We start from the raw sequence: 27,432 nt of genomic DNA, 5'->3' as shown, positions 1-27,432 counted from the left end.
ACCTAACTGTGTTGTTGAAATTGAAACTTTCCTTGATTAAGAAGTGATTATTCGGATACAAATACACGAAAAAGCACACGCGCTTGTAAGCGTGCAGCTATCAGCCACAACAAGCAAGGTGTCTCCTCCGACGTCCGCGCCTCCGGAGTATCAGCCGGGCCGTCTGTGGGGAAGTGTCATTCGCTCTCTGTGCTTCTCTCGTAGCTGACGTGAATTTTTACCACTCAAACTTACCACTATGGCTGATGCTGCTGCTGCCCCCGCTGCTGTCAAGACTCCCAAGAAGAAGGCTGCTGCCAAGCCTAAGAAGGCTGCCGCACATCCTACCTATTTGGAGATGATCAAGAAAGCTATTTCATCCCTGAAGGAGAGGGGTGGTTCTTCCCGACAGGCTGTTCTGAAATACATCTTGGCCAACTACAAGGTTGGTGACAACCAGGTGGCCATCAATGCTCGCATCAAGACTGCTTTGAAAAATGGAGTCAAGAACGGCGCACTGAAGCAATCAAAGGGAACTGGAGCCGCTGGATCATTCCGTCTTGGCGAGGCAAAGAAAGCCGAAAAACCCAAGAAGGCTAAGGCAGCTGCCAAACCAAAGAAGGCTGCCAAATCCCCCAAGAAAGTCAAGAAGCCAGCTGCTGCCAAGAAACCCAAAACAGCCACTAAGAAGGCCGCTAAGTCACCAAAGAAGGTGAAGGCTGCAGCCAAGCCCAAGAAGGCGAAGACACCCAAGAAGGCAGCAGCCAAACCCAAGAAGGTCAAGACCCCCAAGAAGAAGGCAGTCAAGCCAAAGAAGGCTTAAGCTCTCATTGTCACGCCTTCGCTCCACATTTCTGTGGTCCAAAGGCCCTTTTCAGGGCCATCCAAATACCCCAAAAGAAAACTTGAAAACACTGATAACAAAACAATAAATATTTATATTAGCAGTATAGCAGAAATAAAGTGCAGGTTCTTGTGGTAACAGAGATAACGTAGCAGCAACGCACATAACACGCATATGTGATGATGATAAAGGTACGTCAGGGATTTTATTGTGTGTGTGTGTTGGGGTGGGGGTGGGGGGTAGTGTGTCTTCACACTAATGACTGTTGTTATGCTTGTTTATTAACCCCCAAAATGGGTGTCTGTTGGAAAGTGAGGCGATTAGTGTCGTTGATAGATATAATATCCTTGAGTGCAGACTTCCTATGTGTGTAGCTGCACATGCACGTTGTGTTCAAAGGTGTAAAACGGCGATAAGGGCCAGACATCCGCGGGGTGTTTTACCGACACACGCCTCGCCTATGCACGACTTTTCATATAGAGCGCCAAGAGTTGTGCGCCCTTGGTCGTGTGCGTTTCGCCTAGCCCCCTACCTGCAACATGTCACATCTACCTGTTGTATGGCGAGAGAAATGTATGGAAATCCTTTCTAATAAGTCTAAAGTACGTTTGCAAGCGATCAGCTAGAACGGGGAACATAAAATAGCTGGTTTATCACACAGTCGCATCGTTCTTTTCCATATTTTTAAAGCGTGTCAACAGTGATCAGCTTGCTCACAGCTTTCAAAATACATTTTCCAGCAGCAAGCCAGTGAACTCCTATTGACAGGCGCTCTGTACGATCTAACTCTTTCTCCTTTTCTTATCTGTGTAGGCAAAGAGATGTGAGCCGAGACTTAACACGAACAACATTATGATTTTACATGTATATATTATATATTCATGCTTTGAAAGTAAGAAAGTAAGTAAAATAGTCAATTATCGGTGCACGCAAACACCTTTATGTGGCGAAAAGGACGTACATGCCTTCAGAATAGTTGACGAGTTGGGTGAACTGACAACTGAATATGATCACATGTATAGTGGAAAAGTCCTTTCTGTAAAGGTATGTAAGAATACATGGCTGGCAGCTATGTCTTTGAGCAGACATGCATGAGTGGGTCCATTTACAAGGAAATAAAAGTGTATGATTACATCAGATGTGAATGAGGCAAGTGCACCTTATGGTCGAAAAAGAAAAAAGTGGGAATCGCATAGCAAAAATGTCTACTGCACCCGGTGTTCCCAGGCGGTCACCCATCCAAGTACTCTCCGGGCCCGACGTTGCTTAACTTCGGTGATCGGACGAGAACCGGTGTTTTCAACGTGGTATGGCCGTAGACAATGCTTATCGGCAAACTTTAGCTACATATACACACCGCACATTGGTAAAAAGACATTGCCATGAAAACAGCATGCTCGCGTTTTCAGCGGGTTCAGTAGACATGTTGTGTTTGTTGATTTATGATGTATATTTACAGGGATTAAAATCTACAAAATCTAGCCGTTGTAAAAACATGTGATCACTGTTTAACACGAGGCCCGGCACACTCGCTCACTCGATCCGGCCTCTCGTCTGAAACATTCACTTTTCGTTGATGCATGGTAGCCTATATTGTTCTGGTAATATTAACACCCAAACGACGAAGACCCCTACTAATATCGTGCTATTAAGACAGGCAAAAAGACTTAATCTGTGACGACCGATCGAGTGATCTAAACACCTATGTATATATGTTACTGTTCGGGGCTTCGCGCCCTAAGTGCTTGTGTCCCGAGATCCTCGTCTTAGTAGACTGTTTTCCTGAAAGTAAAATCCCCGTTACTTACTTGTTATGACAAAGTTAGTTTCAACTTTATTGAAGTGACCAAAATTATGTTTCCAGAAATATACTGTCAAATGTTTTCTGTTGCAAAATGGCGAAGTCGTCAGAAAAACGTGCTTCATTGTCGTTGTTTGAACGCTTGTTCTAGCTTATCATAGACAATACTGATGAGTGTTGTGTTTTACTTTCATAGTTAGATATATTGAGAATTGACAGGCAAGGTTTAAAATGCAAAAACTTGAGTCTCAAGGCTAAAAATGTGCTTTTGAAAGTAGCGATGTCTACAATTTAGACTGGGTCGCTTCATTGGAAACATCACGTGTGGCTTTGAACTTCACCCGTGAGTGTTGCTATTGTAACCGAAATGTAGCCAAATGTTTTTACTACCTAACTGTGTTGTTGAAATTGAAACTTTCCTTGATTAAGAAGTGATTATTCGGATACAAATACACGAAAAAGCACACGCGCTTGTAAGCGTGCAGCTATCAGCCACAACAAGCAAGGTGTCTCCTCCGACGTCCGCGCCTCCGGAGTATCAGCCGGGCCGTCTGTGGGGAAGTGTCATTCGCTCTCTGTGCTTCTCTCGTAGCTGACGTGAATTTTTACCACTCAAACTTACCACTATGGCTGATGCTGCTGCTGCCCCCGCTGCTGTCAAGACTCCCAAGAAGAAGGCTGCTGCCAAGCCTAAGAAGGCTGCCGCACATCCTACCTATTTGGAGATGATCAAGAAAGCTATTTCATCCCTGAAGGAGAGGGGTGGTTCTTCCCGACAGGCTGTTCTGAAATACATCTTGGCCAACTACAAGGTTGGTGACAACCAGGTGGCCATCAATGCTCGCATCAAGACTGCTTTGAAAAATGGAGTCAAGAACGGCGCACTGAAGCAATCAAAGGGAACTGGAGCCGCTGGATCATTCCGTCTTGGCGAGGCAAAGAAAGCCGAAAAACCCAAGAAGGCTAAGGCAGCTGCCAAACCAAAGAAGGCTGCCAAATCCCCCAAGAAAGTCAAGAAGCCAGCTGCTGCCAAGAAACCCAAAACAGCCACTAAGAAGGCCGCTAAGTCACCAAAGAAGGTGAAGGCTGCAGCCAAGCCCAAGAAGGCGAAGACACCCAAGAAGGCAGCAGCCAAACCCAAGAAGGTCAAGACCCCCAAGAAGAAGGCAGTCAAGCCAAAGAAGGCTTAAGCTCTCTCATTGTCACGCCTTCGCTCCACATTTCTGTGGTCCAAAGGCCCTTTTCAGGGCCATCCAAATACCCCAAAAGAAAACTTGAAAACACTGATAACAAAACAATAAATATTTATATTAGCAGTATAGCAGAAATAAAGTGCAGGTTCTTGTGGTAACAGAGATAACGTAGCAGCAACGCACATAACACGCATATGTGATGATGATAAAGGTACGTCAGGGATTTTATTGTGTGTGTGTGTTGGGGTGGGGGTGGGGGGGTAGTGTGTCTTCACACTAATGACTGTTGTTATGCTTGTTTATTAACCCCCAAAATGGGTGTCTGTTGGAAAGTGAGGCGATTAGTGTCGTTGATAGATATAATATCCTTGAGTGCAGACTTCCTATGTGTGTAGCTGCACATGCACGTTGTGTTCAAAGGTGTAAAACGGCGATAAGGGCCAGACATCCGCGGGGTGTTTTACCGACACACGCCTCGCCTATGCACGACTTTTCATATAGAGCGCCAAGAGTTGTGCGCCCTTGGTCGTGTGCGTTTCGCCTAGCCCCCTACCTGCAACATGTCACATCTACCTGTTGTATGGCGAGAGAAATGTATGGAAATCCTTTCTAATAAGTCTAAAGTACGTTTGCAAGCGATCAGCTAGAACGGGGAACATAAAATAGCTGGTTTATCACACAGTCGCATCGTTCTTTTCCATATTTTTAAAGCGTGTCAACAGTGATCAGCTTGCTCACAGCTTTCAAAATACATTTTCCAGCAGCAAGCCAGTGAACTCCTATTGACAGGCGCTCTGTACGATCTAACTCTTTCTCCTTTTCTTATCTGTGTAGGCAAAGAGATGTGAGCCGAGACTTAACACGAACAACATTATGATTTTACATGTATATATTATATATTCATGCTTTGAAAGTAAGAAAGTAAGTAAAATAGTCAATTATCGGTGCACGCAAACACCTTTATGTGGCGAAAAGGACGTACATGCCTTCAGAATAGTTGACGAGTTGGGTGAACTGACAACTGAATATGATCACATGTATAGTGGAAAAGTCCTTTCTGTAAAGGTATGTAAGAATACATGGCTGGCAGCTATGTCTTTGAGCAGACATGCATGAGTGGGTCCATTTACAAGGAAATAAAAGTGTATGATTACATCAGATGTGAATGAGGCAAGTGCACCTTATGGTCGAAAAAGAAAAAAGTGGGAATCGCATAGCAAAAATGTCTACTGCACCCGGTGTTCCCAGGCGGTCACCCATCCAAGTACTCTCCGGGCCCGACGTTGCTTAAGTTCGGTGATCGGACGAGAACCGGTGTTTTCAACGTGGTATGGCCGTAGACAATGCTTATCGGCAAACTTTAGCTACATATACACACCGCACATTGGTAAAAAGACATTGCCATGAAAACAGCATGCTCGCGTTTTCAGCGGGTTCAGTAGACATGTTGTGTTTGTTGATTTATGATGTATATTTACAGGGATTAAAATCTACAAAATCTAGCCGTTGTAAAAACATGTGATCACTGTTTAACACGAGGCCCGGCACACTCGCTCACTCGATCCGGCCTCTCGTCTCAAACATTCACTTTTCGTTGATGCATGGTAGCCTATATTGTTCTGGTAATATTAACACCCAAACGACGAAGACCCCTACTAATATCGTGCTATTAAGACAGGCAAAAAGACTTAATCTGTGACGACCGATCGAGTGATCTAAACACCTATGTATATATGTTACTGTTCGGGGCTTCGCGCCCTAAGTGCTTGTGTCCCGAGATCCTCGTCTTAGTAGACTGTTTTCCTGAAAGTAAAATCCCCGTTACTTACTTGTTATGACAAAGTTAGTTTCAACTTTATTGAAGTGACCAAAATTATGTTTCCAGAAATATACTGTCAAATGTTTTCTGTTGCAAAATGGCGAAGTCGTCAGAAAAACGTGCTTCATTGTCGTTGTTTGAACGCTTGTTCTAGCTTATCATAGACAATACTGATGAGTGTTGTGTTTTACTTTCATAGTTAGATATATTGAGAATTGACAGGCAAGGTTTAAAATGCAAAAACTTGAGTCTCAAGGCTAAAAATGTGCTTTTGAAAGTAGCGATGTCTACAATTTAGACTGGGTCGCTTCATTGGAAACATCACGTGTGGCTTTGAACTTCACCCGTGAGTGTTGCTATTGTAACCGAAATGTAGCCAAATGTTTTTACTACCTAACTGTGTTGTTGAAATTGAAACTTTCCTTGATTAAGAAGTGATTATTCGGATACAAATACACGAAAAAGCACACGCGCTTGTAAGCGTGCAGCTATCAGCCACAACAAGCAAGGTGTCTCCTCCGACGTCCGCGCCTCCGGAGTATCAGCCGGGCCGTCTGTGGGGAAGTGTCATTCGCTCTCTGTGCTTCTCTCGTAGCTGACGTGAATTTTTACCACTCAAACTTACCACTATGGCTGATGCTGCTGCTGCCCCCGCTGCTGTCAAGACTCCCAAGAAGAAGGCTGCTGCCAAGCCTAAGAAGGCTGCCGCACATCCTACCTATTTGGAGATGATCAAGAAAGCTATTTCATCCCTGAAGGAGAGGGGTGGTTCTTCCCGACAGGCTGTTCTGAAATACATCTTGGCCAACTACAAGGTTGGTGACAACCAGGTGGCCATCAATGCTCGCATCAAGACTGCTTTGAAAAATGGAGTCAAGAACGGCGCACTGAAGCAATCAAAGGGAACTGGAGCCGCTGGATCATTCCGTCTTGGCGAGGCAAAGAAAGCCGAAAAACCCAAGAAGGCTAAGGCAGCTGCCAAACCAAAGAAGGCTGCCAAATCCCCCAAGAAAGTCAAGAAGCCAGCTGCTGCCAAGAAACCCAAAACAGCCACTAAGAAGGCCGCTAAGTCACCAAAGAAGGTGAAGGCTGCAGCCAAGCCCAAGAAGGCGAAGACACCCAAGAAGGCAGCAGCCAAACCCAAGAAGGTCAAGACCCCCAAGAAGAAGGCAGTCAAGCCAAAGAAGGCTTAAGCTCTCATTGTCACGCCTTCGCTCCACATTTCTGTGGTCCAAAGGCCCTTTTCAGGGCCATCCAAATACCCCAAAAGAAAACTTGAAAACACTGATAACAAAACAATAAATATTTATATTAGCAGTATAGCAGAAATAAAGTGCAGGTTCTTGTGGTAACAGAGATAACGTAGCAGCAACGCACATAACACGCATATGTGATGATGATAAAGGTACGTCAGGGATTTTATTGTGTGTGTGTGTTGGGGTGGGGGTGGGGGGGTAGTGTGTCTTCACACTAATGACTGTTGTTATGCTTGTTTATTAACCCCCAAAATGGGTGTCTGTTGGAAAGTGAGGCGATTAGTGTCGTTGATAGATATAATATCCTTGAGTGCAGACTTCCTATGTGTGTAGCTGCACATGCACGTTGTGTTCAAAGGTGTAAAACGGCGATAAGGGCCAGACATCCGCGGGGTGTTTTACCGACACACGCCTCGCCTATGCACGACTTTTCATATAGAGCGCCAAGAGTTGTGCGCCCTTGGTCGTGTGCGTTTCGCCAAGCCCCCTACCTGCAACATGTCACATCTACCTGTTGTATGGCGAGAGAAATGTATGGAAATCCTTTCTAATAAGTCTAAAGTACGTTTGCAAGCGATCAGCTAGAACGGGGAACATAAAATAGCTGGTTTATCACACAGTCGCATCGTTTTTTTCCATATTTTTAAAGCGTGTCAACAGTGATCAGCTTGCTCACAGCTTTCAAAATACATTTTCCAGCAGCAAGCCAGTGAACTCCTATTGACAGGCGCTCTGTACGATCTAACTCTTTCTCCTTTTCTTATCTGTGTAGGCAAAGAGATGTGAGCCGAGACTTAACACGAACAACATTATGATTTTACATGTATATATTATATATTCATGCTTTGAAAGTAAGAAAGTAAGTAAAATAGTCAATTATCGGTGCACGCAAACACCTTTATGTGGCGAAAAGGACGTACATGCCTTCAGAATAGTTGACGAGTTGGGTGAACTGACAACTGAATATGATCACATGTATAGTGGAAAAGTCCTTTCTGTAAAGGTATGTAAGAATACATGGCTGGCAGCTATGTCTTTGAGCAGACATGCATGAGTGGGTCCATTTACAAGGAAATAAAAGTGTATGATTACATCAGATGTGAATGAGGCAAGTGCACCTTATGGTCGAAAAAGAAAAAAGTGGGAATCGCATAGCAAAAATGTCTACTGCACCCGGTGTTCCCAGGCGGTCACCCATCCAAGTACTCTCCGGGCCCGACGTTGCTTAAGTTCGGTGATCGGACGAGAACCGGTGTTTTCAACGTGGTATGGCCGTAGACAATGCTTATCGGCAAACTTTAGCTACATATACACACCGCACATTGGTAAAAAGACATTGCCATGAAAACAGCATGCTCGCGTTTTCAGCGGGTTCAGTAGACATGTTGTGTTTGTTGATTTATGATGTATATTTACAGGGATTAAAATCTACAAAATCTAGCCGTTGTAAAAACATGTGATCACTGTTTAACACGAGGCCCGGCACACTCGCTCACTCGATCCGGCCTCTCGTCTGAAACATTCACTTTTCGTTGATGCATGGTAGCCTATATTGTTCTGGTAATATTAACATCCAAACGACGAAGACCCCTACTAATATCGTGCTATTAAGACAGGCAAAAAGACTTAATCTGTGACGACCGATCGAGTGATCTAAACACCTATGTATATATGTTACTGTTCGGGGCTTCGCGCCCTAAGTGCTTGTGTCCCGAGATCCTCGTCTTAGTAGACTGTTTTCCTGAAAGTAAAATCCCCGTTACTTACTTGTTATGACAAAGTTAGTTTCAACTTTATTGAAGTGACCAAAATTATGTTTCCAGAAATATACTGTCAAATGTTTTCTGTTGCAAAATGGCGAAGTCGTCAGAAAAACGTGCTTCATTGTCGTTGTTTGAACGCTTGTTCTAGCTTATCATAGACAATACTGATGAGTGTTGTGTTTTACTTTCATAGTTAGATATATTGAGAATTGACAGGCAAGGTTTAAAATGCAAAAACTTGAGTCTCAAGGCTAAAAATGTGCTTTTGAAAGTAGCGATGTCTACAATTTAGACTGGGTCGCTTCATTGGAAACATCACGTGTGGCTTTGAACTTCACCCGTGAGTGTTGCTATTGTAACCGAAATGTAGCCAAATGTTTTTACTACCTAACTGTGTTGTTGAAATTGAAACTTTCCTTGATTAAGAAGTGATTATTCGGATACAAATACACGAAAAAGCACACGCGCTTGTAAGCGTGCAGCTATCAGCCACAACAAGCAAGGTGTCTCCTCCGACGTCCGCGCCTCCGGAGTATCAGCCGGGCCGTCTGTGGGGAAGTGTCATTCGCTCTCTGTGCTTCTCTCGTAGCTGACGTGAATTTTTACCACTCAAACTTACCACTATGGCTGATGCTGCTGCTGCCCCCGCTGCTGTCAAGACTCCCAAGAAGAAGGCTGCTGCCAAGCCTAAGAAGGCTGCCGCACATCCTACCTATTTGGAGATGATCAAGAAAGCTATTTCATCCCTGAAGGAGAGGGGTGGTTCTTCCCGACAGGCTGTTCTGAAATACATCTTGGCCAACTACAAGGTTGGTGACAACCAGGTGGCCATCAATGCTCGCATCAAGACTGCTTTGAAAAATGGAGTCAAGAACGGCGCACTGAAGCAATCAAAGGGAACTGGAGCCGCTGGATCATTCCGTCTTGGCGAGGCAAAGAAAGCCGAAAAACCCAAGAAGGCTAAGGCAGCTGCCAAACCAAAGAAGGCTGCCAAATCCCCCAAGAAAGTCAAGAAGCCAGCTGCTGCCAAGAAACCCAAAACAGCCACTAAGAAGGCCGCTAAGTCACCAAAGAAGGTGAAGGCTGCAGCCAAGCCCAAGAAGGCGAAGACACCCAAGAAGGCAGCAGCCAAACCCAAGAAGGTCAAGACCCCCAAGAAGAAGGCAGTCAAGCCAAAGAAGGCTTAAGCTCTCATTGTCACGCCTTCGCTCCACATTTCTGTGGTCCAAAGGCCCTTTTCAGGGCCATCCAAATACCCCAAAAGAAAACTTGAAAACACTGATAACAAAACAATAAATATTTATATTAGCAGTATAGCAGAAATAAAGTGCAGGTTCTTGTGGTAACAGAGATAACGTAGCAGCAACGCACATAACACGCATATGTGATGATGATAAAGGTACGTCAGGGATTTTATTGTGTGTGTGTGTTGGGGTGGGGGTGGGGGGTAGTGTGTCTTCACACTAATGACTGTTGTTATGCTTGTTTATTAACCCCCAAAATGGGTGTCTGTTGGAAAGTGAGGCGATTAGTGTCGTTGATAGATATAATATCCTTGAGTGCAGACTTCCTATGTGTGTAGCTGCACATGCACGTTGTGTTCAAAGGTGTAAAACGGCGATAAGGGCCAGACATCCGCGGGGTGTTTTACCGACACACGCCTCGCCTATGCACGACTTTTCATATAGAGCGCCAAGAGTTGTGCGCCCTTGGTCGTGTGCGTTTCGCCTAGCCCCCTACCTGCAACATGTCACATCTACCTGTTGTATGGCGAGAGAAATGTATGGAAATACTTTCTAATAAGTCTAAAGTACGTTTGCAAGCGATCAGCTAGAACGGGGAACATAAAATAGCTGGTTTATCACACAGTCGCATCGTTTTTTTCCATATTTTTAAAGCGTGTCAACAGTGATCAGCTTGCTCACAGCTTTCAAAATACATTTTCCAGCAGCAAGCCAGTGAACTCCTATTGACAGGCGCTCTGTACGATCTAACTCTTTCTCCTTTTCTTATCTGTGTAGGCAAAGAGATGTGAGCCGAGACTTAACACGAACAACATTATGATTTTACATGTATATATTATATATTCATGCTTTGAAAGTAAGAAAGTAAGTAAAATAGTCAATTATCGGTGCACGCAAACACCTTTATGTGGCGAAAAGGACGTACATGCCTTCAGAATAGTTGACGAGTTGGGTGAACTGACAACTGAATATGATCACATGTATAGTGGAAAAGTCCTTTCTGTAAAGGTATGTAAGAATACATGGCTGGCAGCTATGTCTTTGAGCAGACATGCATGAGTGGGTCCATTTACAAGGAAATAAAAGTGTATGATTACATCAGATGTGAATGAGGCAAGTGCACCTTATGGTCGAAAAAGAAAAAAGTGGGAATCGCATAGCAAAAATGTCTACTGCACCCGGTGTTCCCAGGCGGTCACCCATCCAAGTACTCTCCGGGCCCGACGTTGCTTAAGTTCGGTGATCGGACGAGAACCGGTGTTTTCAACGTGGTATGGCCGTAGACAATGCTTATCGGCAAACTTTAGCTACATATACACACCGCACATTGGTAAAAAGACATTGCCATGAAAACAGCATGCTCGCGTTTTCAGCGGGTTCAGTAGACATGTTGTGTTTGTTGATTTATGATGTATATTTACAGGGATTAAAATCTACAAAATCTAGCCGTTGTAAAAACATGTGATCACTGTTTAACACGAGGCCCGGCACACTCGCTCACTCGATCCGGCCTCTCGTCTGAAACATTCACTTTTCGTTGATGCATGGTAGCCTATATTGTTCTGGTAATATTAACATCCAAACGACGAAGACCCCTACTAATATCGTGCTATTAAGACAGGCAAAAAGACTTAATCTGTGACGACCGATCGAGTGATCTAAACACCTATGTATATATGTTACTGTTCGGGGCTTCGCGCCCTAAGTGCTTGTGTCCCGAGATCCTCGTCTTAGTAGACTGTTTTCCTGAAAGTAAAATCCCCGTTACTTACTTGTTATGACAAAGTTAGTTTCAACTTTATTGAAGTGACCAAAATTATGTTTCCAGAAATATACTGTCAAATGTTTTCTGTTGCAAAATGGCGAAGTCGTCAGAAAAACGTGCTTCATTGTCGTTGTTTGAACGCTTGTTCTAGCTTATCATAGACAATACTGATGAGTGTTGTGTTTTACTTTCATAGTTAGATATATTGAGAATTGACAGGCAAGGTTTAAAATGCAAAAACTTGAGTCTCAAGGCTAAAAATGTGCTTTTGAAAGTAGCGATGTCTACAATTTAGACTGGGTCGCTTCATTGGAAACATCACGTGTGGCTTTGAACTTCACCCGTGAGTGTTGCTATTGTAACCGAAATGTAGCCAAATGTTTTTACTACCTAACTGTGTTGTTGAAATTGAAACTTTCCTTGATTAAGAAGTGATTATTCGGATACAAATACACGAAAAAGCACACGCGCTTGTAAGCGTGCAGCTATCAGCCACAACAAGCAAGGTGTCTCCTCCGACGTCCGCGCCTCCGGAGTATCAGCCGGGCCGTCTGTGGGGAAGTGTCATTCGCTCTCTGTGCTTCTCTCGTAGCTGACGTGAATTTTTACCACTCAAACTTACCACTATGGCTGATGCTGCTGCTGCCCCCGCTGCTGTCAAGACTCCCAAGAAGAAGGCTGCTGCCAAGCCTAAGAAGGCTGCCGCACATCCTACCTATTTGGAGATGATCAAGAAAGCTATTTCATCCCTGAAGGAGAGGGGTGGTTCTTCCCGACAGGCTGTTCTGAAATACATCTTGGCCAACTACAAGGTTGGTGACAACCAGGTGGCCATCAATGCTCGCATCAAGACTGCTTTGAAAAATGGAGTCAAGAACGGCGCACTGAAGCAATCAAAGGGAACTGGAGCCGCTGGATCATTCCGTCTTGGCGAGGCAAAGAAAGCCGAAAAACCCAAGAAGGCTAAGGCAGCTGCCAAACCAAAGAAGGCTGCCAAATCCCCCAAGAAAGTCAAGAAGCCAGCTGCTGCCAAGAAACCCAAAACAGCCACTAAGAAGGCCGCTAAGTCACCAAAGAAGGTGAAGGCTGCAGCCAAGCCCAAGAAGGCGAAGACACCCAAGAAGGCAGCAGCCAAACCCAAGAAGGTCAAGACCCCCAAGAAGAAGGCAGTCAAGCCAAAGAAGGCTTAAGCTCTCATTGTCACGCCTTCGCTCCACATTTCTGTGGTCCAAAGGCCCTTTTCAGGGCCATCCAAATACCCCAAAAGAAAACTTGAAAACACTGATAACAAAACAATAAATATTTATATTAGCAGTATAGCAGAAATAAAGTGCAGGTTCTTGTGGTAACAGAGATAACGTAGCAGCAACGCACATAACACGCATATGTGATGATGATAAAGGTACGTCAGGGATTTTATTGTGTCCAGTCCAGTTGCAGTTTGTACTCCAAGCGAGCAACACCTCTCCAAGCCTCCAGAGCCTCCTCAAGCCCACGCACAGCACCGCTGATAGCAAGCCCAGGGAGAACTTCAAAGGTAATTATATAACCACTCACCCATCCATTCACAACAACCTACACCTCCTAATCAACGCTCACACCCAAGCCCAAACCTAAAACTACACTCACAAAGCCCACCTAAACAAACTCAAACACTTCAAATTAAAACACAAGCCCTCCAATTAATCTCTTAAAGCTTTAAACAACTCACAAACCCAAAACAACCAAAACACCGCAAACACTACTCACCCCTTCCAAAACACTCCATCCACAACCCCTCACCTCAAACACCAAAACTCACACACACATCCTATACACCCAATCCCAGCATGACAGACCAAAGACAAATCGAGATATGCGAAATATCTGGCATTACATCCCCTACACCTGCGGAGGCGCACAACACCTCCGACAGGGCAACACCCTCACTCATTCCCGCAGGCTACGGCGATAAAGACCCTCAAGCCTCCTACATGGAAACTCAACCCAGCACCCCACCTCCCCAAGCATGCAACTCAAAAAAACGCAAACTAGACGCATCGGCATCATCTACCTCACACACCCTCTCACCCGCAGCCCTCATCACCACATGGGCCCTCTACTTTTTTTCGGCCACCCCCTCAGTACAACTAGCTCCAACACTGACCATAAATAAAATAGGCATGTGGCTAAGGCAACAAAAAATCAATTACCTAAACATCAAACGTAGTTTCAAAGGATATCAGATAATCTTCCCAAATCAAGAATCCTACATAGCAGCAACTAAAATTAAACAAATATTCCAATTCACCGTAAATAGCTCTAAACCTAACTGGCAAATATACACTAGGGGAGTTATTCGAGTGCACCCAAGGGAAACCGACGAGGACCTCGACATATACGCCAAAGAAGCTAACACTATCCAAACCCAACCACAAATAACTAGCCTCCGCAGGATTAAATCAAACAGAAACGGGAAAACCACCCCCACACCTATTGTAATAATAAACTTCAAAAAAACAGCTAAACACCCTGAAGCCCCCAAACATATCACTTTCGGCGCTAACCATAACTTAGAGGTCAAACCATACATCAAGCAAGTAAAGCAATGTTCTAATTGCCTACAATATAATCACACCGCTAACCAATGTACTTTCAAAAAAACTAAATGCAAAAACTGTGCTCAAACGGACTGCCCAGGCATATGCACACCCTGGTGCATCCACTGCAAATCCATAAAACACTCATCACTCTCGAACCAATGCCCCCACAGACTATCACTCACCCAACAGGCCAACAGACATATAGACATAAACACGGCCAAAATCCAAACCAAAAAACCCACACCGCAAGCATACAAACCACTACTACCAACACCACCCTCAAACAACAACACTCACGCACGCAAAACAGTATACCCAGTCTCCGTATGGGACCAAAATCAGCGAGACGCATACATCGCAAATGAAACAAACACCCCACACATCCCACAAACTCACACTCTCACCCTCCCCGCCTCTCACCCTACAATTACCACATCTACACCCGCAAGCAAAACCCAACGCACAACGACCACCACACAACCAGCACCAACACAAGCCATCACAGCCACAAGGGCAACAACACTCCCAAACCTACAGGCAACCCCCGAACACCCAGTCAACAGGGAAACTACAGAAACCACTCAGACTCTCGCACCCAAACCCAGCATGCAACCCACCACCGAACAGATTGACCAAACTAAAGACAACTTAACCGAAGAGGACGAGTACACATCCTCAGAGGAAATAAACGAGCTTACCTTGTCAGCCCCAAAAACCAAAAGCTATAGAAAAAAACTCACCCAAAACGTAGCAAGCAAAAATCTAAACAACTTAGTCCTCCTACTAGCTTACATGTTAAAGCAGTCTAATCCAGAAGCCAGCTCCAAAGCCTTCTTTGGTGTAGCACATAAACTAAAACTCGTCACCACCTCTTTCGACCGTTTCAGCAGCAACCTTAATAACCTACTAAAGTAAATACCTAAACCAAGCCTAAACCAAACATAAATCCACCCAGTTTCCCAATGGAAGGCCTAAACATTTTTCAATGGAATGCCAATGGCCTCGCCGGCCATGGTTCTGAACTCAAAGCTAAATTCAAAATAGATAAAGGTCCCCATGTAGCTTGTATTCAAGAAACCAAATTCTCACATAAAACTAAATTCAACCTACCAAATTATAACGCAGTGAGAACCGACAGGTCCAAAACCATGCCAGGCAGAACAGGAGGAGGTCTAATCATCTACGTTAGAGAGGATATTAACTACGAGGAAGTTAAAGTAAACACTCCTAATCTAGAAGCTAATGGAATCCAAGTCACCATCAATAACCAAAAAATAAAAATCATTAACATCTATCACTCAACACTAAAACCAATTAAAGATACAGACCTAGATGTCCTTTACCAATTAGGAAATAAATCAACCATCTTCCTAGGAGACTTCAATGCCCATCATCCTACCTGGGGCATTGCAGATAAACTAGACAACCATGGACAACTAATATCAGAGTGGATCGAAAAAAATGACCTAATACTATTAAACAATAACCAACCAACTAGATACGACAAAACCCACCACACCATGTCGGCTATCGACTTAACAATGTGTACGCCAGACTTAGCACAAAGTCTGATGTGGGACGTCCACCCAGTACCTCTAGGCAGCGACCACTTTCCCATAAATATAACCCTAGGAAATATAAAAATACCAAATCAAACCCCTAAACAGGAACCTAAATTTCAGTACAAAAACGCCAACTGGGACCAATTCCAAGAATTATGCAACGAAGCTAATCTAAACGATTTAGAAACAACAGACCCCGAAACATTCTGTCAAAACCTAACTAACTTCATAATCAACGCAGCCAAATCCGCAATCCCCTTCAAATCATCCAACCCAGGAAAACCCACTGTCCCTTGGTGGAATGAGGAAATAGAGCTAACTAGACTAAAACGCAAATCAGCTTTCAACAGAGCTAAACGAGACCCCTCTCATCTCAAAACAGCTCATGAACTTAACCACCAAGTGCAAAACCTAGTTAAAACTGCTAAAACCAAAAACTGGAAAAAATTCTGTGAGGAGCTAAATCACCACACCGACGCTAGGAAGGTGTGGCGCAAAATTCACGCCATCCGAGGCATCAAACGGCACAAAAAAAGCCCCAATATAAACAACTCAACTAACCCCACCCAAAAGGCCAACAACCTAGCCAAACACTTCTCTAAAGTTAGCAGCAACAGTAACTTCAGTAAGAAATTCCAAGATAAACTAAATAAAGAAACCAAATTCTCCAAAGAAAACAGACAAGACAACCTAGAAATAAATCAACCTTACACCATAGAAGAACTAAATCACGTACTAAACAATAGAAAAAAAGGAACAGCCCCTGGCCTAGACCTCACCTCTTACCAAATAATCAAACACTTACCTACCAAACTACTCCAAACTTTACTTAAACTATACAACCTAGTCTACCTAAACGGACAGGTCCCATCCTCATGGAAGGAAGCTCTAGTAATCCCAATACCTAAACCAAATAAACCAGCAGATCAGGCAAACTCCTATAGGCCCATCTCCTTAACCTCAAATCTCTGCAAAATAATGGAACTTATGACTAAAAATAGGCTACAGCACTACCTAGACCAAAACAACATCATAAATCCTGACCAAAGCGGCTTCACTCCTGGCCGATCAACTCTCGATAACCTTGCCCGACTAGAACAGGATATAAAAACAGGACAGCTAAACAAGCAATACACCATAGGCATATTCCTCGACTTCTCTAAAGCTTTCGATATGGTATGGCACCACGGGCTAATACAAAAACTAAAAAAAATAGGACTAAAAGGTCAAATAATAAACTTCATCCAAGATTTCCTAAACAATCGCAAAATTACCGTGGGTATAGACCATACACTATCGGACCAGTGTCCCTTAGAAAATGGCACTCCCCAGGGCAGCATCCTCAGCCCAACCCTCTTCAATATAATGATAAATGATCTATTCGAGGGATTATCCCCTAAACTAAACACTTCAAAATTCGCGGATGACGGAGCCCTATGGATCCGCACTAAAAGCATTAAAATGGCAGAAAACTTAATCCAAAAATCTCTAAATAAAATACAACAATGGGCAGACAAATGGGGCTTCTCCCTTAACTCAGATAAAACAACAGGAGTAGTATTCAAACATAAAAACATGAAACCTGCCTACCCAATCCTCCAGCTAAACAACCAAACAATCAAATTCCAAAAACAAACCAAATTCTTAGGACTTATTTTCGATCAACACCTCACCTGGGAGGCTCACGTCCAAAACCTAAAAACTAGATGCAGCAAAGACCTTAACACATTAAGATGTCTCACCGGCTCTAACTGGGGAGCCTCCAAAGATACCCTCCTCTCACTATATACAACACTAATTAGATCAAAACTAGACTACGGCTGTGCCATATACAATACCCTAAACATCTCTCTTTCTAAAAAACTTGACTCAATACAATATCAGGCTCTCAAACTAATTACACGCACTCAACATGGCACCTCCTACACCTCACTTCAGGCCCTTACAGGAGAAATGCCACTAAATCTACGCAGGGAACATCTAAGCCTTAACTTCTGGGCCGCGTCCCAAACAAACCCTCTCATCCAAAACCTAATTAACCAAAACATTAGCCCAAGAAACCAAGCTCTAGCTCGCAAACACCCCTTACTCACCCCAATATCCCAAAGAATAACTAACTACCTCAATGAACACCAAACTCAAAATCTTAAACAAAACTGCAAAAAATCAAATATCTTCACCCCTAAACTCAAAATACCCCAAATAGACACAACGCTAGCTAACCAAATAAATAAACAAACCGACCCAAACATAGCTAAAACCACCACACTTGCATACATACACGAAAATTGGCCAAATTGGTGTCACATATACACTGACGGATCTTCAGACCCGATCTCCAACCACACAGGCTTCGGAGTCCATACCACACAACCAGTTATATCCACACAATCTTACCGACTCCCTAACAACCAATCTATATTCACGGCCGAACTTATGGGCATGGCCTCAGCCCTGCATAACCAACAATCTAAAAACAACAAAAAAATCCTAATTCTCACTGACTCCCTTAGTGGACTACAAGCCCTCCAAAACAAAAATACCAAAAAACGACCTAAATTAATAAACCAAATACTTAAAAGCTCCAACGACCTAACAAAAGCAGGCAAACAAATAACCTTCTTGTGGATCCCCGCCCACGTAGGAATTTACGGCAATGAAAGCGCCGATAAAGCAGCTAAATTATCTCTCAAAATACCAGAAATAAGCCTAAACCTACCCATCTCAAAATCAGAAATTAAAAGTGTAAACAAACAAAAAATAACCAAAAAATGGCATAATCAATATCAAAACTCAAATAGCCAAATCAAAAAAGTGCTCAGAAAACCACTAGCCAAACCTAAAATCCTACACCCCTCAAAAAAAATTGACAGATTAATTACAAAACTCCAAACAGGACACACCAACCTAAATAACCACCTAAAACAACTTAAAAGACACACCACAGGCAACTGCCCACACTGCAAACAGCCCGAAACCACAGAACACGCACTCATTCACTGCACCCACTATCAAACACACAGAACCACACTACAAACCGCCCTCAATCTAAATAAAGTTCCTACTCTAGATGAAATACTAAACCCTCAAAATAAACTAGAAAATTTCAAGGCCCTAGGCGTATTCCTAATCAAAACAGACCTAATTAAGCGCATCTAAAAATTAATTAATCTACCAATTCAAAATCCAATAAACATACAAACACCCACCTCACCCGGCTCCCTTAGTTCCCTCCTCCACCCACCTCGGCATTTATTCCAAATTTAAAAATTTCAAAAAATCAATATAAGCAACCCCTAAAAGCCCCCTCTTGGGTTGCACACACCACTTTCACCCTTCTCGGAATACACTAAATGGTCCGACCAGGCCCGTGTGCGAAATACGCTGTAGTCGGAAAGCGCACGTTAAATCCTTTATATCAGTCAGTCAGTTTATTGTGTGTGTGTGTTGGGGTGGGGGTGGGGGGTAGTGTGTCTTCACACTAATGACTGTTGTTATGCTTGTTTATTAACCCCCAAAATGGGTGTCTGTTGGAAAGTGAGGCGATTAGTGTCGTTGATAGATATAATATCCTTGAGTGCAGACTTCCTATGTGTGTAGCTGCACATGCACGTTGTGTTCAAAGGTGTAAAACGGCGATAAGGGCCAGACATCCGCGGGGTGTTTTACCGACACACGCCTCGCCTATGCACGACTTTTCATATAGAGCGCCAAGAGTTGTGCGCCCTTGGTCGTGTGCGTTTCGCCTAGCCCCCTACCTGCAACATGTCACATCTACCTGTTGTATGGCGAGAGAAATGTATGGAAATCCTTTCTAATAAGTCTAAAGTACGTTTGCAAGCGATCAGCTAGAACGGGGAACATAAAATAGCTGGTTTATCACACAGTCGCATCGTTTTTTTCCATATTTTTAAAGCGTGTCAACAGTGATCAGCTTGCTCACAGCTTTCAAAATACATTTTCCAGCAGCAAGCCAGTGAACTCCTATTGACAGGCGCTCTGTACGATCTAACTCTTTCTCCTTTTCTTATCTGTGTAGGCAAAGAGATGTGAGCCGAGACTTAACACGAACAACATTATGATTTTACATGTATATATTATATATTCATGCTTTGAAAGTAAGAAAGTAAGTAAAATAGTCAATTATCGGTGCACGCAAACACCTTTATGTGGCGAAAAGGACGTACATGCCTTCAGAATAGTTGACGAGTTGGGTGAACTGACAACTGAATATGATCACATGTATAGTGGAAAAGTCCTTTCTGTAAAGGTATGTAAGAATACATGGCTGGCAGCTATGTCTTTGAGCAGACATGCATGAGTGGGTCCATTTACAAGGAAATAAAAGTGTATGATTACATCAGATGTGAATGAGGCAAGTGCACCTTATGGTCGAAAAAGAAAAAAAGTGGGAATCGCATAGCAAAAATGTCTACTGCACCCGGTGTTCCCAGGCGGTCACCCATCCAAGTACTCTCCGGGCCCGACGTTGCTTAAGTTCGGTGATCGGACGAGAACCGGTGTTTTCAACGTGGTATGGCCGTAGACAATGCTTATCGGCAAACTTTAGCTACATATACACACCGCACATTGGTAAAAAGACATTGCCATGAAAACAGCATGCTCGCGTTTTCAGCGGGTTCAGTAGACATGTTGTGTTTGTTGATTTATGATGTATATTTACAGGGATTAAAATCTACAAAATCTAGCCGTTGTAAAAACATGTGATCACTGTTTAACACGAGGCCCGGCACACTCGCTCACTCGATCCGGCCTCTCGTCTGAAACATTCACTTTTCGTTGATGCATGGTAGCCTATATTGTTCTGGTAATATTAACATCCAAACGACGAAGACCCCTACTAATATCGTGCTATTAAGACAGGCAAAAAGACTTAATCTGTGACGACCGATCGAGTGATCTAAACACCTATGTATATATGTTACTGTTCGGGGCTTCGCGCCCTAAGTGCTTGTGTCCCGAGATCCTCGTCTTAGTAGACTGTTTTCCTGAAAGTAAAATCCCCGTTACTTACTTGTTATGACAAAGTTAGTTTCAACTTTATTGAAGTGACCAAAATTATGTTTCCAGAAATATACTGTCAAATGTTTTCTGTTGCAAAATGGCGAAGTCGTCAGAAAAACGTGCTTCATTGTCGTTGTTTGAACGCTTGTTCTAGCTTATCATAGACAATACTGATGAGTGTTGTGTTTTACTTTCATAGTTAGATATATTGAGAATTGACAGGCAACGTTTAAAATGCAAAAACTTGAGTCTCAAGGCTAAAAATGTGCTTTTGAAAGTAGCGATGTCTACAATTTAGACTGGGTCGCTTCATTGGAAACATCACGTGTGGCTTTGAACTTCACCCGTGAGTGTTGCTATTGTAACCGAAATGTAGCCAAATGTTTTTACTACCTAACTGTGTTGTTGAAATTGAAACTTTCCTTGATTAAGAAGTGATTATTCGGATACAAATACACGAAAAAGCACACGCGCTTGTAAGCGTGCAGCTATCAGCCACAACAAGCAAGGTGTCTCCTCCGACGTCCGCGCCTCCGGAGTATCAGCCGGGCCGTCTGTGGGGAAGTGTCATTCGCTCTCTGTGCTTCTCTCGTAGCTGACGTGAATTTTTACCACTCAAACTTACCACTATGGCTGATGCTGCTGCTGCCCCCGCTGCTGTCAAGACTCCCAAGAAGAAGGCTGCTGCCAAGCCTAAGAAGGCTGCCGCACATCCTACCTATTTGGAGATGATCAAGAAAGCTATTTCATCCCTGAAGGAGAGGGGTGGTTCTTCCCGACAGGCTGTTCTGAAATACATCTTGGCCAACTACAAGGTTGGTGACAACCAGGTGGCCATCAATGCTCGCATCAAGACATCAGGTTCTTGTGGTAACAGAGATAACGTAGCAGCAACGCACATAACACGCATATGTGATGATGATAAAGGTACGTCAGGGATTTTATTGTGTCCAGTCCAGTTGCAGTTTGTACTCCAAGCGAGCAACACCTCTCCAAGCCTCCAGAGCCTCCTCAAGCCCACGCACAGCACCGCTGATAGCAAGCCCAGGGAGAACTTCAAAGGTAATTATATAACCACTCACCCATCCATTCACAACAACCTACACCTCCTAATCAACGCTCACACCCAAGCCCAAACCTAAAACTACACTCACAAAGCCCACCTAAACAAACTCAAACACTTCAAATTAAAACACAAGCCCTCCAATTAATCTCTTAAAGCTTTAAACAACTCACAAACCCAAAACAACCAAAACACCGCAAACACTACTCACCCCTTCCAAAACACTCCATCCACAACCCCTCACCTCAAACACCAAAACTCACACACACATCCTATACACCCAATCCCAGCATGACAGACCAAAGACAAATCGAGATATGCGAAATATCTGGCATTACATCCCCTACACCTGCGGAGGCGCACAACACCTCCGACAGGGCAACACCCTCACTCATTCCCGCAGGCTACGGCGATAAAGACCCTCAAGCCTCCTACATGGAAACTCAACCCAGCACCCCACCTCCCCAAGCATGCAACTCAAAAAAACGCAAACTAGACGCATCGGCATCATCTACCTCACACACCCTCTCACCCGCAGCCCTCATCACCACATGGGCCCTCTACTTTTTTTCGGCCACCCCCTCAGTACAACTAGCTCCAACACTGACCATAAATAAAATAGGCATGTGGCTAAGGCAACAAAAAATCAATTACCTAAACATCAAACGTAGTTTCAAAGGATATCAGATAATCTTCCCAAATCAAGAATCCTACATAGCAGCAACTAAAATTAAACAAATATTCCAATTCACCGTAAATAGCTCTAAACCTAACTGGCAAATATACACTAGGGGAGTTATTCGAGTGCACCCAAGGGAAACCGACGAGGACCTCGACATATACGCCAAAGAAGCTAACACTATCCAAACCCAACCACAAATAACTAGCCTCCGCAGGATTAAATCAAACAGAAACGGGAAAACCACCCCCACACCTATTGTAATAATAAACTTCAAAAAAACAGCTAAACACCCTGAAGCCCCCAAACATATCACTTTCGGCGCTAACCATAACTTAGAGGTCAAACCATACATCAAGCAAGTAAAGCAATGTTCTAATTGCCTACAATATAATCACACCGCTAACCAATGTACTTTCAAAAAAACTAAATGCAAAAACTGTGCTCAAACGGACTGCCCAGGCATATGCACACCCTGGTGCATCCACTGCAAATCCATAAAACACTCATCACTCTCGAACCAATGCCCCCACAGACTATCACTCACCCAACAGGCCAACAGACATATAGACATAAACACGGCCAAAATCCAAACCAAAAAACCCACACCGCAAGCATACAAACCACTACTACCAACACCACCCTCAAACAACAACACTCACGCACGCAAAACAGTATACCCAGTCTCCGTATGGGACCAAAATCAGCGAGACGCATACATCGCAAATGAAACAAACACCCCACACATCCCACAAACTCACACTCTCACCCTCCCCGCCTCTCACCCTACAATTACCACATCTACACCCGCAAGCAAAACCCAACGCACAACGACCACCACACAACCAGCACCAACACAAGCCATCACAGCCACAAGGGCAACAACACTCCCAAACCTACAGGCAACCCCCGAACACCCAGTCAACAGGGAAACTACAGAAACCACTCAGACTCTCGCACCCAAACCCAGCATGCAACCCACCACCGAACAGATTGACCAAACTAAAGACAACTTAACCGAAGAGGACGAGTACACATCCTCAGAGGAAATAAACGAGCTTACCTTGTCAGCCCCAAAAACCAAAAGCTATAGAAAAAAACTCACCCAAAACGTAGCAAGCAAAAATCTAAACAACTTAGTCCTCCTACTAGCTTACATGTTAAAGCAGTCTAATCCAGAAGCCAGCTCCAAAGCCTTCTTTGGTGTAGCACATAAACTAAAACTCGTCACCACCTCTTTCGACCGTTTCAGCAGCAACCTTAATAACCTACTAAAGTAAATACCTAAACCAAGCCTAAACCAAACATAAATCCACCCAGTTTCCCAATGGAAGGCCTAAACATTTTTCAATGGAATGCCAATGGCCTCGCCGGCCATGGTTCTGAACTCAAAGCTAAATTCAAAATAGATAAAGGTCCCCATGTAGCTTGTATTCAAGAAACCAAATTCTCACATAAAACTAAATTCAACCTACCAAATTATAACGCAGTGAGAACCGACAGGTCCAAAACCATGCCAGGCAGAACAGGAGGAGGTCTAATCATCTACGTTAGAGAGGATATTAACTACGAGGAAGTTAAAGTAAACACTCCTAATCTAGAAGCTAATGGAATCCAAGTCACCATCAATAACCAAAAAATAAAAATCATTAACATCTATCACTCAACACTAAAACCAATTAAAGATACAGACCTAGATGTCCTTTACCAATTAGGAAATAAATCAACCATCTTCCTAGGAGACTTCAATGCCCATCATCCTACCTGGGGCATTGCAGATAAACTAGACAACCATGGACAACTAATATCAGAGTGGATCGAAAAAAATGACCTAATACTATTAAACAATAACCAACCAACTAGATACGACAAAACCCACCACACCATGTCGGCTATCGACTTAACAATGTGTACGCCAGACTTAGCACAAAGTCTGATGTGGGACGTCCACCCAGTACCTCTAGGCAGCGACCACTTTCCCATAAATATAACCCTAGGAAATATAAAAATACCAAATCAAACCCCTAAACAGGAACCTAAATTTCAGTACAAAAACGCCAACTGGGACCAATTCCAAGAATTATGCAACGAAGCTAATCTAAACGATTTAGAAACAACAGACCCCGAAACATTCTGTCAAAACCTAACTAACTTCATAATCAACGCAGCCAAATCCGCAATCCCCTTCAAATCATCCAACCCAGGAAAACCCACTGTCCCTTGGTGGAATGAGGAAATAGAGCTAACTAGACTAAAACGCAAATCAGCTTTCAACAGAGCTAAACGAGACCCCTCTCATCTCAAAACAGCTCATGAACTTAACCACCAAGTGCAAAACCTAGTTAAAACTGCTAAAACCAAAAACTGGAAAAAATTCTGTGAGGAGCTAAATCACCACACCGACGCTAGGAAGGTGTGGCGCAAAATTCACGCCATCCGAGGCATCAAACGGCACAAAAAAAGCCCCAATATAAACAACTCAACTAACCCCACCCAAAAGGCCAACAACCTAGCCAAACACTTCTCTAAAGTTAGCAGCAACAGTAACTTCAGTAAGAAATTCCAAGATAAACTAAATAAAGAAACCAAATTCTCCAAAGAAAACAGACAAGACAACCTAGAAATAAATCAACCTTACACCATAGAAGAACTAAATCACGTACTAAACAATAGAAAAAAAGGAACAGCCCCTGGCCTAGACCTCACCTCTTACCAAATAATCAAACACTTACCTACCAAACTACTCCAAACTTTACTTAAACTATACAACCTAGTCTACCTAAACGGACAGGTCCCATCCTCATGGAAGGAAGCTCTAGTAATCCCAATACCTAAACCAAATAAACCAGCAGATCAGGCAAACTCCTATAGGCCCATCTCCTTAACCTCAAATCTCTGCAAAATAATGGAACTTATGACTAAAAATAGGCTACAGCACTACCTAGACCAAAACAACATCATAAATCCTGACCAAAGCGGCTTCACTCCTGGCCGATCAACTCTCGATAACCTTGCCCGACTAGAACAGGATATAAAAACAGGACAGCTAAACAAGCAATACACCATAGGCATATTCCTCGACTTCTCTAAAGCTTTCGATATGGTATGGCACCACGGGCTAATACAAAAACTAAAAAAAATAGGACTAAAAGGTCAAATAATAAACTTCATCCAAGATTTCCTAAACAATCGCAAAATTACCGTGGGTATAGACCATACACTATCGGACCAGTGTCCCTTAGAAAATGGCACTCCCCAGGGCAGCATCCTCAGCCCAACCCTCTTCAATATAATGATAAATGATCTATTCGAGGGATTATCCCCTAAACTAAACACTTCAAAATTCGCGGATGACGGAGCCCTATGGATCCGCACTAAAAGCATTAAAATGGCAGAAAACTTAATCCAAAAATCTCTAAATAAAATACAACAATGGGCAGACAAATGGGGCTTCTCCCTTAACTCAGATAAAACAACAGGAGTAGTATTCAAACATAAAAACATGAAACCTGCCTACCCAATCCTCCAGCTAAACAACCAAACAATCAAATTCCAAAAACAAACCAAATTCTTAGGACTTATTTTCGATCAACACCTCACCTGGGAGGCTCACGTCCAAAACCTAAAAACTAGATGCAGCAAAGACCTTAACACATTAAGATGTCTCACCGGCTCTAACTGGGGAGCCTCCAAAGATACCCTCCTCTCACTATATACAACACTAATTAGATCAAAACTAGACTACGGCTGTGCCATATACAATACCCTAAACAACTCTCTTTCTAAAAAACTTGACTCAATACAATATCAGGCTCTCAAACTAATTACACGCACTCAACATGGCACCTCCTACACCTCACTTCAGGCCCTTACAGGAGAAATGCCACTAAATCTACGCAGGGAACATCTAAGCCTTAACTTCTGGGCCGCGTCCCAAACAAACCCTCTCATCCAAAACCTAATTAACCAAAACATTAGCCCAAGAAACCAAGCTCTAGCTCGCAAACACCCCTTACTCACCCCAATATCCCAAAGAATAACTAACTACCTCAATGAACACCAAACTCAAAATCTTAAACAAAACTGCAAAAAATCAAATATCTTCACCCCTAAACTCAAAATACCCCAAATAGACACAACGCTAGCTAACCAAATAAATAAACAAACCGACCCAAACATAGCTAAAACCACCACACTTGCATACATACACGAAAATTGGCCAAATTGGTGTCACATATACACTGACGGATCTTCAGACCCGATCTCCAACCACACAGGCTTCGGAGTCCATACCACACAACCAGTTATATCCACACAATCTTACCGACTCCCTAACAACCAATCTATATTCACGGCCGAACTTATGGGCATGGCCTCAGCCCTGCATAACCAACAATCTAAAAACAACAAAAAAATCCTAATTCTCACTGACTCCCTTAGTGGACTACAAGCCCTCCAAAACAAAAATACCAAAAAACGACCTAAATTAATAAACCAAATACTTAAAAGCTCCAACGACCTAACAAAAGCAGGCAAACAAATAACCTTCTTGTGGATCCCCGCCCACGTAGGAATTTACGGCAATGAAAGCGCCGATAAAGCAGCTAAATTATCTCTCAAAATACCAGAAATAAGCCTAAACCTACCCATCTCAAAATCAGAAATTAAAAGTGTAAACAAACAAAAAATAACCAAAAAATGGCATAATCAATATCAAAACTCAAATAGCCAAATCAAAAAAGTGCTCAGAAAACCACTAGCCAAACCTAAAATCCTACACCCCTCAAAAAAAATTGACAGATTAATTACAAAACTCCAAACAGGACACACCAACCTAAATAACCACCTAAAACAACT

At 43.3% G+C, this 27,432-nt stretch overlaps 5 protein-coding genes and 5 non-coding genes across 10 annotated transcripts; 5 read left to right on the top strand and 5 right to left on the bottom strand.

Annotated features, from left to right (window-relative positions):
* The first annotated feature begins 238 nt into the window (after positions 1-238).
* On the top strand, positions 239-802 carry LOC139475156 (histone 24-like). The gene has a single exon (XM_071258410.1). The coding sequence runs from the start codon at positions 239-241 to the stop codon at positions 800-802; it is 564 nt and encodes a 187-aa protein (XP_071114511.1).
* A 1,223-nt stretch (positions 803-2,025) lies between these two features.
* Positions 2,026-2,144, bottom strand: LOC139476163 (5S ribosomal RNA). Its single transcript, XR_011654085.1, has one exon. It is a non-coding gene; the product is annotated as a 5S ribosomal RNA (ribosomal RNA).
* Positions 2,145-3,250: 1,106 nt separating this feature from the next.
* Positions 3,251-3,814, top strand: LOC139475165 (histone 24-like). Its single transcript, XM_071258421.1, has one exon. The coding sequence runs from the start codon at positions 3,251-3,253 to the stop codon at positions 3,812-3,814; it is 564 nt and encodes a 187-aa protein (XP_071114522.1).
* Positions 3,815-5,040: 1,226 nt separating this feature from the next.
* On the bottom strand, positions 5,041-5,159 carry LOC139476209 (5S ribosomal RNA). The gene has a single exon (XR_011654127.1). It is a non-coding gene; the product is annotated as a 5S ribosomal RNA (ribosomal RNA).
* Positions 5,160-6,265: 1,106 nt separating this feature from the next.
* LOC139475157 (histone 24-like) lies at positions 6,266-6,829 on the top strand. The gene has a single exon (XM_071258411.1). It carries the CDS (start codon positions 6,266-6,268, stop codon positions 6,827-6,829), a length of 564 nt encoding a protein of 187 aa, XP_071114512.1.
* Positions 6,830-8,053: 1,224 nt separating this feature from the next.
* LOC139476208 (5S ribosomal RNA) lies at positions 8,054-8,172 on the bottom strand. The gene has a single exon (XR_011654126.1). It is a non-coding gene; the product is annotated as a 5S ribosomal RNA (ribosomal RNA).
* A 1,106-nt stretch (positions 8,173-9,278) lies between these two features.
* On the top strand, positions 9,279-9,842 carry LOC139475154 (histone 24-like). The gene has a single exon (XM_071258409.1). It carries the CDS (start codon positions 9,279-9,281, stop codon positions 9,840-9,842), a length of 564 nt encoding a protein of 187 aa, XP_071114510.1.
* Positions 9,843-11,065: 1,223 nt separating this feature from the next.
* On the bottom strand, positions 11,066-11,184 carry LOC139476206 (5S ribosomal RNA). Its single transcript, XR_011654125.1, has one exon. It is a non-coding gene; the product is annotated as a 5S ribosomal RNA (ribosomal RNA).
* Positions 11,185-12,290: 1,106 nt separating this feature from the next.
* LOC139475132 (histone 24-like) lies at positions 12,291-12,854 on the top strand. The gene has a single exon (XM_071258390.1). It carries the CDS (start codon positions 12,291-12,293, stop codon positions 12,852-12,854), a length of 564 nt encoding a protein of 187 aa, XP_071114491.1.
* A 7,383-nt stretch (positions 12,855-20,237) lies between these two features.
* Positions 20,238-20,356, bottom strand: LOC139476205 (5S ribosomal RNA). Its single transcript, XR_011654124.1, has one exon. It is a non-coding gene; the product is annotated as a 5S ribosomal RNA (ribosomal RNA).
* Positions 20,357-27,432: the final 7,076 nt, after the last annotated feature.

Source organism: Haliotis cracherodii, unplaced genomic scaffold (assembly GCF_022045235.1).
Source record: "Haliotis cracherodii isolate W230 unplaced genomic scaffold, xgHalCrac1.p SCAF_3, whole genome shotgun sequence".
Lineage (NCBI taxonomy): Eukaryota > Metazoa > Mollusca > Gastropoda > Lepetellida > Haliotidae > Haliotis > Haliotis cracherodii.
Note: the sequence above shows the minus strand (reverse complement) of the source record. Positions and strands in the feature narration are given on the sequence as shown.